Source organism: Orycteropus afer, unplaced genomic scaffold (genome assembly GCF_000298275.1).
Source record: "Orycteropus afer afer isolate SDZICR_OR568_19922 unplaced genomic scaffold, OryAfe1.0 scaffold00309, whole genome shotgun sequence".
Lineage (NCBI taxonomy): Eukaryota > Metazoa > Chordata > Mammalia > Tubulidentata > Orycteropodidae > Orycteropus > Orycteropus afer.
In genome coordinates, this window is record NW_006921896.1 from 1,329,103 (window position 1) to 1,342,865 (window position 13,763).

At 41.0% G+C, this 13,763-nt stretch overlaps 1 protein-coding gene across 1 annotated transcript; it reads right to left on the bottom strand.

Annotated features, from left to right (window-relative positions):
- Positions 1-9,132: 9,132 nt before the first annotated feature.
- On the bottom strand, positions 9,133-11,641 carry LOC103206252 (zinc finger protein DZIP1-like). The gene is given in 3 exon segments (XM_042782415.1): positions 9,133-9,260; positions 9,263-9,313; positions 9,316-11,641. Coding segments are annotated over 3 exon segments (2,505 nt in total).
- Between the last annotated feature and the right edge of the window lie 2,122 nt (positions 11,642-13,763).

Sequence of the window (13,763 nt, forward strand, 5' to 3'; positions counted from 1 at the left end):
GGTACACTCCTTGGAGAGAACAATCATGGGAGAAAGAAGGGCTGCTTATGCACAGGGAGATAGCTCAGGGGGCAGGAATGCATGGAGGGGTGGACACAGGGAAGAGGTAACTTTTGGGAGGAAGTGGGAGGGGAGATGTTGCATTGTGGTAAATTGTAGTCAATGTCATGAGATAAAGTGTATGTGAACTGCTGTATGGAAAGTGTATTTGCTCTGTAAATCTTCACCCAAATCACAATAAAAAGAAAAAAAAATACAGTAAATTAGCCCTTAAAAAAAAAAAAAAAAAAGAAACTAGCTCTTGTAGAGTTTTGGTGTAGCATTGAAGAAGAATATCTTCAGGGGCTATTTTTTCCAGTTATGTATCAATGAGAGGCCAGATTTTCTTTATATACTTCAACCAAAACAATTTGTAACTGTTAGAGCTCCGTCAGCATTCAATGACCACGCCACATGCCAGGGTACCGGACAGGAGATTTTATTTAAAGAGGCGAAAGGGTGCCTGCGCCGAGGCAGGACAGAAGAAGAAGAAGAAGAAGAGGAGGAGGAAGAGGAAGAAGAAGAAGAGGAAGAGAGTGAGCAGGGGAGAGGGCGGTCTTATATAGACCAGGGGGTTAGGATGTTGTACGTCAGAGCTGGGGGAAGGGGTCTTAACCTATCAGAAGCTATGTTGCCTTTTAAAATTCGGGCCTTACAGGAAGCTCAGTTTCGACTTCCTTTAACTGATTTATGACCTTGGGCAGGGCAGCAGGGAATGAAGGAGAACCCAGAAGAGCCACGCAAGATGGCGTGGCATATCTCTAACAGTAACAGATTGAAAACAGAAGCAGATATGACAATCCAGCTGTCTTCTATTAAACTAGACATTAAATAAACTTGTAAAGCAATACCTTCTCACCATATTTTTGTTTAGAAAACAGTTATTTTTTAAGAGCATGTTATGTTAATATGTAATGGGTTTACTATTTTTAATTAGTACATGCTTTAAATGTTCTGTTTTAATTTCTAATTTGGTAAATATCAATACATAAAACCTACATTAAAAAAAAAAAAAAAAGATTTACAGCCTTGGAAACCCTATGGGGCAGTTCAACTTGGTCCCTACAGGGTTGTTATGAGTTGGAATTGACCCGGCAGCAGCAGAGATTTTTTTCCTTTTCTATTACTTGAACAATTTTCTTCAAAACCTAATTTATCTGTGTAAATACTTCAGGTTTTTCTTTATTTTTCCAATTTTATAAAAGAAAAACTTTACAATTGAAACTGAGTAGAATGAAGCAGCAGATTGACCTAACTTATTGTATAGATTTTCAGTCAGAGAAGATACCTGTTGCCCTTGGTCTGAAGTACGTTGAGCTCTACCACCTCTGAAATGCAGTGACCCATTTATGAAATTTTTAAATTTTCCTTTATTTATATCCAAAGCATGTATAAAATTCTATTTAAGGTTAACATAAAAATCACAGTCTAATAGTTTGGTTACAATGGTAAATGGGTAATTCTCAGTCATTAAGCCAATTTAAGGCCAGACTTTGTGCTATGTACCAATTTCACTCTAAACCAAAAAAAAAAAAACAGAAAAACCTCACTGTCATCGAGTTGATTCTGACTCATAAGGACCCCCATTGAAAGCAGATTGCTCCATCTTCCTTCCGCAAAGCAGCTAGTCAGTTTGAACTGCCAACCTTCTGGTTAGCAGTCAAATGCCTTTGGCACTGCACCACCACTCTAGAAGCAGATAATTAAATTTTCAAGATGTGTGGCACAATATGTCTGGAAAAAAGCAAAGCTATTGGGGAATGAAGAACTTAAAAATTTCTATAACAGAGAAGTGAGAACTATGTCACAAATATATACATGAATAGTGTTAAAACAAAAATCATATTAAGCTAATAATAGAAATTGAAGTTTATTAAACATACAGTTTGCAAATCATACATGTTTCAACTCCAAAAACCAAACTCCCTGCCATTAAGTCAATTCTGACTCATAGCAACCTTCACTGGATTTCCAAGTCTATAAATCTTTAAGGAAGCAGACTGCTTCATCTTTCTTCCATGGAGAGGCTGGTGGGTTCAAACCACTGACCTTTTGGTTAGCAGCCAAATGCCTTAACCATAATTTGACTAAGAATCAAGTAGTTCCAAAAATGAAAGAACTTCCAAAACTTCTACTGTGTTTTATCAGCATTGCCTTAGAAAAGGACGGTAACAATATTTATAAAATAGCAATTTACCCTGAAACAGAGCTTCTAGTCTGACTTTGAACTCGTAGTGTCTGTTCCTGGAAATTGACTGCAAGTAGATAATTCTTGGAAGAGCTCAGTGCTGAAGGCAAAACACTCTTCACTAAGCTGCTTACCTGGTTATTGTTTGAGTTAAAGATGACTTTAGGAAACCAATTTTTAAAGGATGGAGGTTCAAAAGAAGATCTCAGGACATGGAGCCCAGAAATCTAGATTCTAGGACAATTAACATATATCTTAATATGGACCTCAGAGCTCTGGCAATGAAGTGCCTAAGGCATTTGACTGCTAACCTGAAGGCTGGCAGTTCAAACCCACCAGTCACTTCTCAGAAGGAAGGTTGGGCAATCTACTTCTGTAGTGATACTGCCTTGGAAACCCAAGGAGGGGTCACTATGAGTCAGATCCGACTCGATGGCGATGAGTTTGGTTTTGTTTACTACTTTTTAGTTTGGAACTTCTCTACTTAGATCTTATGAATAGCAGTAAAACACTGTGATATATTACTGGAATATTTTATGAATAGCCCTGAAGCATTGTCTGCTATAATGCTGCAAGATGAGCACCTCAGGTTGGAAGGCACTCAGAATATGACTCGGAAAGAGCTGACTCCTCAAAGTAGAGTCGACCTTAATGACATGAATGGAGTAAAACTTCCAGGATCTCCATTTGCTGATGTGGCACAATTCAAAATGGGAAGAAACAGCTGGAAATACCCATTGATAATTGGAACATGGAATGTATGAAGTATGAATATAGGAAAATTGGAAGTTGTCAAAAATGAAATGAAATGCATAAAGATATCCTAGGCATTAGTGAGCTGAAATGGACTGGTTTTGGCCACTTTGAATCAGACATTCATATGATCTACTATGCTGGGAATGACAAATTGAAGAGGAACGGCTTGGCATTCATCATCACAAATGTTTCAAAATCTCTCCTGAAATACAGTGCTGTCAATGATAGGATAATATCCATATGCCAACAAGGAAGACCAGTTAATATTACTGTTATTCACATTTATGCATCAACCACCAAAGCCAAAGGTGAGGAAATTGAAGATTTTTACCAACTTCTGCAGTCTGAAATTGACCAAGCATGCAATCAAGAGATATTTATTATTACTAGTGATTGGAATGTGAAATGTGGACACAAAGAAGAATCACCGGCAGTTGGTAAAAATGCCTTGGTGATAGAAATGATGACTGCGATCACATGATAGAATTCTGCAAGACCAATGACTTGTTCATTACAAATACCTTTTTTTTCCTCAGCATAAACAGTGGCTATTCACATGGACCTTGCCAGATGGAATATACATGAACCAGATTGACTGTATCTGTGGAAAGAGGTAATGAAGAAGCTCAGTATCTTCAGCCAGGAGCTGACTGTGAAACAGACCATCAACTGCTCATTGCAAGTTCAAGTTAAAGCTGAAGACAATTAAAACAAGTCCACCAGAGCCAATATATTACCTTGATTACATCTCACCTGAATAGATTTGACGCATTGAATACCAATGACCGAAAACCAGATGAATTATGGGATGACATCAAGAACATCATCCATGAAGAAAGCAAAAGTTCATTAAAAAGACAGGAAAGGAAGAAAAGACCAAAATGAATGTCAGAAAAGACACTGAAACTTTCTTCTTAACAGAGAGTAGCTAAAGCAAATGGAAGACATGACAAGATAAAAGAGATGAACAGAAGATTTCAAAGAGCAGCTTGAGAAGACAGAGTCAATTATTATAATGAAATGTGCAAAGACCTGGAGTTAGAAAACCAAAAGGGAAAGATATGTTAAGTATTTCTCAAACTGAAAGAACTGAAGAAAAAATTCCAGCTTACAGTTGCAATATTGAAAGATTCTATGGGCAAAATATTGACTGATTCAGGAAGCATCAAACGAAGATGGAAGGAATACAGAGAGTAAGAGTACCAAAAAGAATTGGTCAATCTTCGTCTATTTCAGGAAGTGCCATATGATCAAGAACCAATGGTATTGAAGGAAGTAGTTGAAGCTGCACTGAAGGAATTCGAGAAAAAGTTGTTGTTGTTGTTGTTATGTGCCGTCGAGTTGGCCCCGACTCATAGCGACCCCTCCTTGGGTTTCTGAGGCAGTATCACTACGGAAATAGGATTGCCCAACCTTCCTTCTGAGTCGAGAAAAAGTAGGCTTCAGGAATTGATGGAATACCCACTGAGATGTTTCAACAGATGGATGCTGCACTAGAGGCACTTACTTGTCAAGAAATTTGGAAGACAGCTACCTGGCCACCTGACTGGAAGAGATCCATATTTGTGCCCATTCCAAAGAAAGATAATACAACAGAACGTAGAAATTATTGAACAATATCATTAATATCACATGTAAGTAAAATCTTGCTGAAGATAATTCAAAAACGGTTGTAGCAGGGAACTTCCAGAAATGCAAGCTGGATACAGAAGAGGATGTAGAATGATGGATATCAGTGTTAATGACAGATGGATTATGGCTAAAAGCAAAGAATACCAGAAAGATGTTTACTTGTGTTTTATTGACTATGCAACGGCGTTTGATTGTGTGGATCATAACAAATTATGGATAACTTTAAGAAGAATGGGAATTCCAGAACACTTAATTGCACTCATGAGGAACTTGTACATAGACCAGAATGCTGTTGTTCAAACAGAACAAGGGGATTGTTCTGGTTACCTAGTGCCACTCTGACAGGAACATAGCACAAATAGGATGGCCTGAACAAATAGGAATTTATTCTCTTACAGTTTGGGAGGCTGGAAGTCCGAGTTCCAAGTGCCAGGCTCTGTGGGCTGGGTGAAAGCCCTTCAACCTTGAGGTTCAGCTCTACCTCCTGCTTCTGCTCCACTGGAGCTAGAGGCATTTCTTCACTCAGACAGCTGCTGGCTGCTGAGGCTGCCAAGCCTAAGGTTGACAAATAAAATGGCACAGTCCCGATGTTACCAAATCACATGGCAGGACATTAATTTAAGTCCATTGTAAGTCCCAGGGTCGGCAGAGCATGGCAGGCTGCTGAACAACAACACGACTACATGCAGGGTTCAAGGGTGCCATAAGCTAGAGACCATTCTCAGGGCTTCTCCTTATATACAGGAAGCAGACCACATCCCAAAGGCAGCTACTCAGCTGCTTGTTGTAGATTCCACTGTGGAGTTGATTGCGAGTCTCATCATGGGGAATAACTACCACCAGCTGCCCAGCCACTCAACCAGGCCCAGCCAAGTTAACACATAAACATAACTACCACAGGGATACTGCATGGTTTAAAATCAGGAAGGGAGTGCATCAGGATTGTATCCTTTCACCATACTTATTCAGTCTGTATGCTGAACAAATAATCTGAAAAGCTGGACTATATGAAGAATGTGGCATCAGGATTGGAGGAAGACTCATTAACAACTTGCAATATGCAGATGACATAACCTTGCTTGCTGAAAGTGAGGATGACTTGAAGCACTTACTGATGAAGATTAAAGTCTGAAGTATGGATTACACCTCAACATAGAGAAAATGAAAATCCTCACAACTGGACCAATAAGCAGCATCATGATAAATGGAAAAAAGATTGAAGTTGTCAAAGGTCTCATATTACTTGGTTCCATAATCAACACAAATGGAAGCAGCAGTCATGAAATCAGATGTCATTGCAATGGGCAAATCTGTTGCAAAAGCCCTCTTTAAAGTGCTGAAGAACAAAGATGTGTCTTTGAAGATTAAGGTATGTCTAACCCAAGCCATGGTGTGGTAGTTAAGGTTATGTGTCAACTTGGCTGGACCTGGTTTTGAGTGGCTGGGCAGTTGGATGTAGTTATTCCTCATGGTGAGATTGGTAATCAGTTCCATGGTGGAATCTGTTGGAGCAGCTGAGTAGCTGCCTTAGGTATGTGGTCTGCTTCCAGTATATAAGAAGAAGCATTGAGAAAGGTCTGCAGCTTTTGGTTTGCTTGAATCCTACATGTAGCCAAGTCCTTGTTCAGCAGCCTGCCATGTTGTCTGCTGATCTCGAGATTTTATCTGGATTGGAACTAGTGGCCTCTCTTGTGGTTTGGTAATATTGGGACAGTGCCTTTTTACTTGTTGACTTTGGGTTTGTTAGTCTCAGCAGTCAGGAGCTGCCTAAGTGAAGAAAGGCTCCAGCTTCAGTGGGCTGGAAACAAGAAGCAGAGCTGAAGCTCTAGGTCAAGTGGTTTTCACTCAGCCCCTAGAGCCTGACACTTTGAACTTGGACATCTAGCCTCCAAAACTGTAAGAGAACAAACTCCTCTTTATTAAAGTCACCATTTGTGGTATTTCTGTTGAGTGGCATGAAGTAACCAAAACACATGGTATGTTCAGTAGCCTCCTATGCATATGAAAGCTGAGCAATGAATAAGCAAAAATGAAGAGTTGATGCTTTTTAGTTGTGGTATTGACGAAGAATACTGAAAGTACCATGGACTGCCTGAAGAACTAACAAATCTATTCTGGAAGAAGTGCAGCCGGAAGGCTCTTTGAAAGCGAGAACGGCCAGACTTTGTGTGTTAGATTGGGTTCTCTAGAGAAGCAAAACCAGTAAAGCCTATATATATGGAGAGAGAGAAAGAGAAATTTATCTTAGGAAAATGGCTCACTTACTTACAGAAGCTGGCAAGTCCCAAGTGCTTGGATCAAATGTCAAACTGGATGCTTTTCCTGACTTACACAGCTGCAGGGCTGAAGAGCTCAAGGTTGGCAGGCAGTATATTGGCTGTTGACTCCAATGAATGATGAATCCAAGATCTCCAGGCTGAATGGTAGATTGTTCACTCACAGACAGTTGTAGGCAGCACAACAGAATTCCGATCCACAGAAGAATGTCTCTTTTTCCAGAATGTCCATAAATATACTGGAAGCAGGCCACACCCCTAGGGAAACTCCCTTTCAATGGATTGCCTGCTCAAAACATATACATCTGATCCCACCATCAGAACAACCCACATCACAACTGCTTAAACCACACAGAATGTGGTCCAGCCAAGTTGACACACAACTGCAACTCTCACACTTTGTCTCACCTACTTTGGTCATGTTGTCAGAAGGGACCATTCCCAGAAGAAGGATATCCTGCTTGGTAAAGTGGAGGGTCAGCGAAAAAGGGGAAGGCCCTTAACAAATGGATTGGCACAGTGGCTGCAACAACGGGCTCAGGTATAGCAAGGATTGTGAGGCTGGCACAGGACCATGCAGTGTTTTGTTCTGTTGTACATAGGGTCTCTATATGAGTCGGAGGCAACTCAAGGGCACCTAACAACAACTACTTAGATACTGCTTATATATGGCAAATGCTAAAGTGTCCTGCTACTACAAATACTCATTCCTCAGACAAAATAATAGAGTGTCAGATATTCTGTGTGTGCGTGCTTTAGGGATTCTCAAAGTGGAACACAGACTAGTTCAAAGATACCTAGTTTCTGTGTGTCCATTTACTCACCTACTTTCTCATTCCTTCTCCATATTGATCATTTTGTGGAATTTTATTGTTTGTGAAACAGTGCTGAATTTACAAATTTACTCACATGTCTGCTCATATGAGCAAAGATGCAGCTTCCTTACTGTATCAAAGTTTTTTTCCTCGGTAGGCCACCTCCATATCCCCAAGCAGATTGGGAAACTTTTTACTTGGCAATTAATGTTATTTTAGTGTCTTCTAGTTTTAAAAGTCACTTTGGGGTGACTCCTCAGGTGCTGTCATGTAAATCCTAAGTATTTCAGATTTCCTACACCCCTTCCTGTTCTGTGCAAGGTAGAATCTGAGCCTTTTGAGGAGTAGTGGGTTGAAAGTTGTAGTTTGCATATGCTAGTCAATGAAGAAAGACAGGGGCTAGACTGGTGTGTCTAGATTCTTTTTTTTTTTTTAACGTAAGGGAGGGCTTTACTTGAGAGGTTTGTAAAAGGAAGAGAGCCAAACCAAACAAATGTTACTTTTAGTTAAAATGTTACTTTTTTAAAAAAACAGTACAGATAGTACCCTAAAGAACAAAAATATATAACAGTTTATATGAATTTTCTGATCTTTGACAGTATCATTTGTTCCAGAACATAACTAAATTAGTTCTGAGGTGTTTTATAATTTGGGCTGGGCATTAAAAAACTTGAAAAAAAAACACTATATATACATGTGAATTCAGTAATGACAATCTTTTCTGTTCACATTCTGATAAACTAATTGACACTTTAAATAGGTACACTTTAATCATAAAATTCTGCTTCAAATAGTATTTTAAGTTTTTAAATAATTGTTTTAATAACAACATGCTTACAGTTAATAGCAACATGCTGCATATGATGATGGTACCTTGGGAAAGTGATGTGTGTAAAATGGGTTTAACTATAGTGTTAAAATTCTAAACTTTATTATGAAAAACTAACCAGTCTACTCTGAAGGTTTAATGAATTCCACTAATTCAGTTTTAAAGAAACTAACATAATTTTATAATGTAACACTTCCAATATGTGACAACTTACATAAGAAAGGGGATAGAAAAATAGTTTTATTCATACCAAAACCTGCTCTAAGTTAAAAAAAAAAAATAGAAATTAGTTGGAAAAAAATATTTAACACTAGAGTACTGTTCTGAAGAAAAACTTTTTTATGACTTCAGTGATATTATTTGTAAGCAGCCAAAGTCTTAAACACCTTTATCTACCTCAAAATACTATTGACGATTTGTTTTTCAGTACTATATTGATGCCATTAAAGAGATCCTTGTTCTCTGAATAGGTTTCCTTGTTATTATGAGAAATACTGTAGGGTGTGAACATTGGAGTCCTGTAGGCAGGTTACTGAAATACTGTGAGGATGAAATGCTATTGGCTTCTGGAAGAACCTCTGACATTTGGAATTTTAATTAGACATCTGAAGAATCACTCCAATTAGTCACAGTTACTAAGCTACTTTTTAATGTGCTTGATTCATTTTCTTCAAGTCCTTCTCTGTTTGGCCCATTAGGATTAGATGCACCTCAGGCACTTAACCATGTGAGTAGAATTCATTCTTTGTGACTGGAGATTCCTTCTGGTCTCTCTGTTTTTTTTCCTCAAAGATTTTTCTTCCTCTGAGGATGGTATGTCCCAGTCATCATCATCCACATCTACATACTTTAGTTCTTGTAATTCTTATTTAATGAACACCTAGGCAACATTGATTCCACCAACTGATTTATTAATATTTCTGTGATTCAAAACTGTCTTTTCAACTTCTTCAGTTATTGTTTTAATGGAAGTCCCTGCAGGCTTGAAAGAGATATCAGAGACCTCAATTTCACTTCCCTCAGTCCAGTCAGTATCACTTTTGGCAGTGCTCTTTCCAAAGCTATTCTTGTTGTTGTTAGATGGCTGCACAGGCAATAATAACTCTGGGGATGTATATGCCTGTATGAGGTGGTCATCATCCAATTCCCCTTCAGAACTAAAAAGGGGAGTAATAATAGTTGGAGACTTTCTGGGAAAATTATCTTCTAAGAAATTTTCCCTAATTTTTGGAGCAAATGTCCTATCAGTAAAAACAGGTCTTTGTCTAGCCAAATGTCTGCTTTGCTGAGGAAGCTCTACTGCTTTGGGGATTTTTCCAGTTGAAAAGGAATCTACTTGAGAAACACCATACTTATCTGAAGAAAGCAACATTCTCTCCTCAGTTTTACAGCTGACCTTATGTACAAGGAATTCTCGAATTTGCTTACTGTTGGCTATTTGTCTCTCTTTCTCTTGTCTTGCCAGTTCCACAGTCCTCAGCACTCTATCCAAGTGATCACTTGCAATACCACGTGTATCTGCGCCAATCCCCAGAGTTTCCAGTTTCTCCACCAAACTCTGCTCTAAAACTGTTCTTATTTCCTCAGTAAGGGAAGATTTAGTCTTCAAGGCTTTCCTTAAATGTATTTTGTTGTTATTTAATTTCTGCTTATTCTTCCTTACATGTGCTACAGTTAGACTTGATTTAGCATCCAAAGTCTGTGGTACAGGGGAATTCATAGGTACAGCTGGCTTAGATTCTAAAGTTTGCCATGTTAAAAGAGCCCCTTTGGGTTCACTGACATTGTTTAATGGTTTACTGGTAAACTCTTTAATCTGCTGTCTCTGAGTAATGATCAGCTCATTCTCTTCCTGCAGTGTCTGCCCTAGCTCTTCTATCTTCTTGTATAGAACATTACTTGCATTTAGCTCATCTATCATTGTAATCCGAAGTTTCTCTCTATGTGATAGGAGTTGGCCATTTGCTTCCTGTTTCTTGTGTTCTTGATGAAGAGCTTGAGCTTGAGCTGTCCACTTGCTTTCCTGACTATCAATAAGTTGCATCACATTTTGGAAATCCTGGAGATACTGAGGACAGTCCTCTTTAAACTCATGTGCGTCATTTATTGTGCCTGTGTCGGACTTGATCTGCAGCATATTGGACTTCTGTATTTCTGAAAATTGATTTTCTAATGCTGAATTCTTAGAAGTTAATTCTTTAAACTCCTTCATAAACATCTCCTCCACTTTTTCCATTTCATCAATTGGCTTTTCCTTTTCTTCTTTCCATCTATGAAATAACTGCAGAAATTCTTCCTCTTTTGTTTTCTGCCTTTCATACTCCTTAGAGAATCTGACTGCATGGGTGAGCTGCAGCTGCTCCTTCAACAGGTCAGTCCCACCTTGGAGCTTATCTGTTTGCACCTTTTTCTTATTCTCAAGGTGAGAATCTTCAAGATGGCAGCCCTGAATATGACTTTGTAAAAAAGCTTGGTTCATAAAAGCCTTGTCACAAAAATGGCACTGGTAATAGCTGCCTTTGGCATCAATTATCAGCTGCTGGGTGGAGATCACCTCTTCCCTTCGTTTACACTCATCCTTAAGTAACTTGATTTCCTCCACCTGTTTGATGACCAGCTTCTTGTTCTGATCATAGTCAGTGAGGCTCAGGCGCAGCTGCTCCTCCAGCGAGTGCAGCTGCTCTGTGAGAAATTCCTGCGAGTGTAGCAGGTATTCGATGGTGAGTTGCGCCAGGCGGATGAGCTTCAGCAGTACTGGGTCCACTCCCAAATGGCAGTGCGGACACTTCTCGTCCTCCACCTTGCAGAAAGTGATATTCATGATGTTCTCCTGCAGCGTGAGGATGTCCACGGCCCCTGCCACCTTATCCACGTCGATGGCACTCAGCCACCGCCGGTCCACGCTCTCCAGCCGTGGCCGGAACTGGAAGAAGGGCAGGGGCCCGGAAGCCGCGGTGGAGGGGATATAAGCCATGGCGGCTGCCCCTGCCGCGTTTGCGGCAGGCGCTGTAGGGATAACCGGGCTCCCCGGACCACCGGCAAGCGGATAGTAGACTTTCTTCTGGAAAGGCATGCTTGGAATCAACTCTCCCGCCTCTGTTTGCATACGAGGAAGGGAAGGTCTTGTCTACCGGTTCTGCGCCGCCTCCTGGGCCGCCGCCGCTACACCCCTCCGGCGCTGAAGACTTGGTGCTGGTGGTGGCGGCGGCAGCCGCCTGTGGTCTGGGCGGCCAGGCCGTTGCTATGGCAGCTCCTATGGCTCACACTCAGAGCACAGGGTGCGCCAGCACGCGTGAGGTCAGCAGGCACCCAGGACCTTATAAACTTTTGTCAGAGCTACATTCTATTTTCTGGAGATGCTAAAATATTTCTAGCGACTCTTTGTAGACCTTGGGTCTCTCATCACTAGTGTCTTCTGGGGAATGCCAGTAGTACCTGAGATCAATGGGCTGAGGAAAAGCCAGACATTCCTTAATCTACCATAGAGTTCCTACTTGAACCAACCATCAGGAAAACTTTTTTCTTTCCTCGCATGATTTCATGCCAGACTTTGTCTCACGTGCTTTGGTCATGTTGTCAGAAGGGACCATTCCGTGGAGAAGGATAGCATGTTGGTAAAGTGGAGAGTCAACAAAAAAGGGGAAGGCCCTCAACCAGAGGGACTGATGGCATCTGCAATGATGGTCTCAGGTGTGGCAAGGATTGTGAGGCTGGCACAGGACCAGGCAGTGTTTCCTTCTGTCGTTCATGGGGTCACTGTGAGTCGGAGCTGACTCTACTGCACCCAACAACAACAACAATGTGCTTCCAGATAACTTTTAACAGGCCTCTGGTATGTCTATGGAAGCTTTGGTGGTGTAGTGCCCAAGGCATTTGACTGCTAACCAGAAGGCTGGCAGTTCAAACCCTCCAGCCACTCTTCAGAAAGAAGGCTGGGCATTCTACTTCTGTAGTGATACTGCCTCGGAAACCCAAGGAGGGGTCGCCATGAGTCGGAGACGACTCCACCGCGGTAAGTTTGGTTTGGTTTTTGGTAGGTCTACATCCTGTGGGCCTCCATCCACTAGACTGCAGGCTCTCTTGTTCACCATGACATCCCCAGGGCCCCTGCTGCGCACTCCTCCAAGGTGCTGGCGCTGCAGACTGCAGGCAGATGGGGGCAGCAAAGGGCATCCAGACCCTAGTGGAGCCTCTTGCGTAGGCAGGCATTGCCAGTGGAGGCTTAGAAGCACAGCTGGTAGAAGCAGGCTGGCTCTTAGTTCCAAGGCGCAGGATGAATCCTTTCTCCTCCAGGCAAGTTGTGGCAGGGCAAGACAGTTGGCACAACTTCTGGCCTTCACAGACTCCCAGCAGCTGGCTGCAGATTCCTGTCCCCTCCTCCCCTCACCCAGCATACTCTGCCTGCATCCTCTTACTTCCTAGTCCCAGCTCTTCTCTAGATTCTTATACTCTGTACTCTGGGTGGTCTGATTTACGGTTGAGGTCAGGACCCAGTCTGTGATCAGTGAACTCATGGGTCAGCTTCATTGGTATTACTAGGGACCAGGTGGACCACTCCTCTTTACTTAGTCCCCAAATTTTCTGGTGTTGGCAGCAATCCCAAGGGTATCCTTCTCACCCTTGTAACTTTTGTCCTTAATTTTGGGACCTCATCTTCTGTAGCTTTACCACCTGACACCATCAGCTACCTTCTGCATATCCAGTAGCACAAGCAGGAATTATGGGCACCACTCAAAAAGGCTCAGTTGAAATTAAGTATTCCAGTCATATGATTTATTGAATCAACTTAAAACACAGCAAAAAGCAAGGGGGAGAAGATGGTGTGTGTTTACTGCTTAGAAATGGTACAAGGGGCATCCAATACATTTTAGATCCAGTGTTACATAATGTTTACATATCCTGAGTCTGTCTATTAATCTCTCTTTCTCTCTGCCATATGAGCCTTCCTCAAGTATGGGAAAATTTAAAATTTGCCATTCTAAAGTATACAATTTAGTGACATTGATTATATTCACAATATTTGTTTCTAAAACTCATTAATCCAAACAGGAACTCTGTACTCATTAAACAATAACTACCAATTCCTCCTTATCTGCAGTCCCTGGTCATCACTGATCTACTTGTCTCTATTTAATTGCTTATTCTAGATTTTTCTTATAACTGGGATCATGTAATAGTTACTAATTTGTGCCTGGCTTATTTCACTTTGCATAATGTTTCAGGGGCAA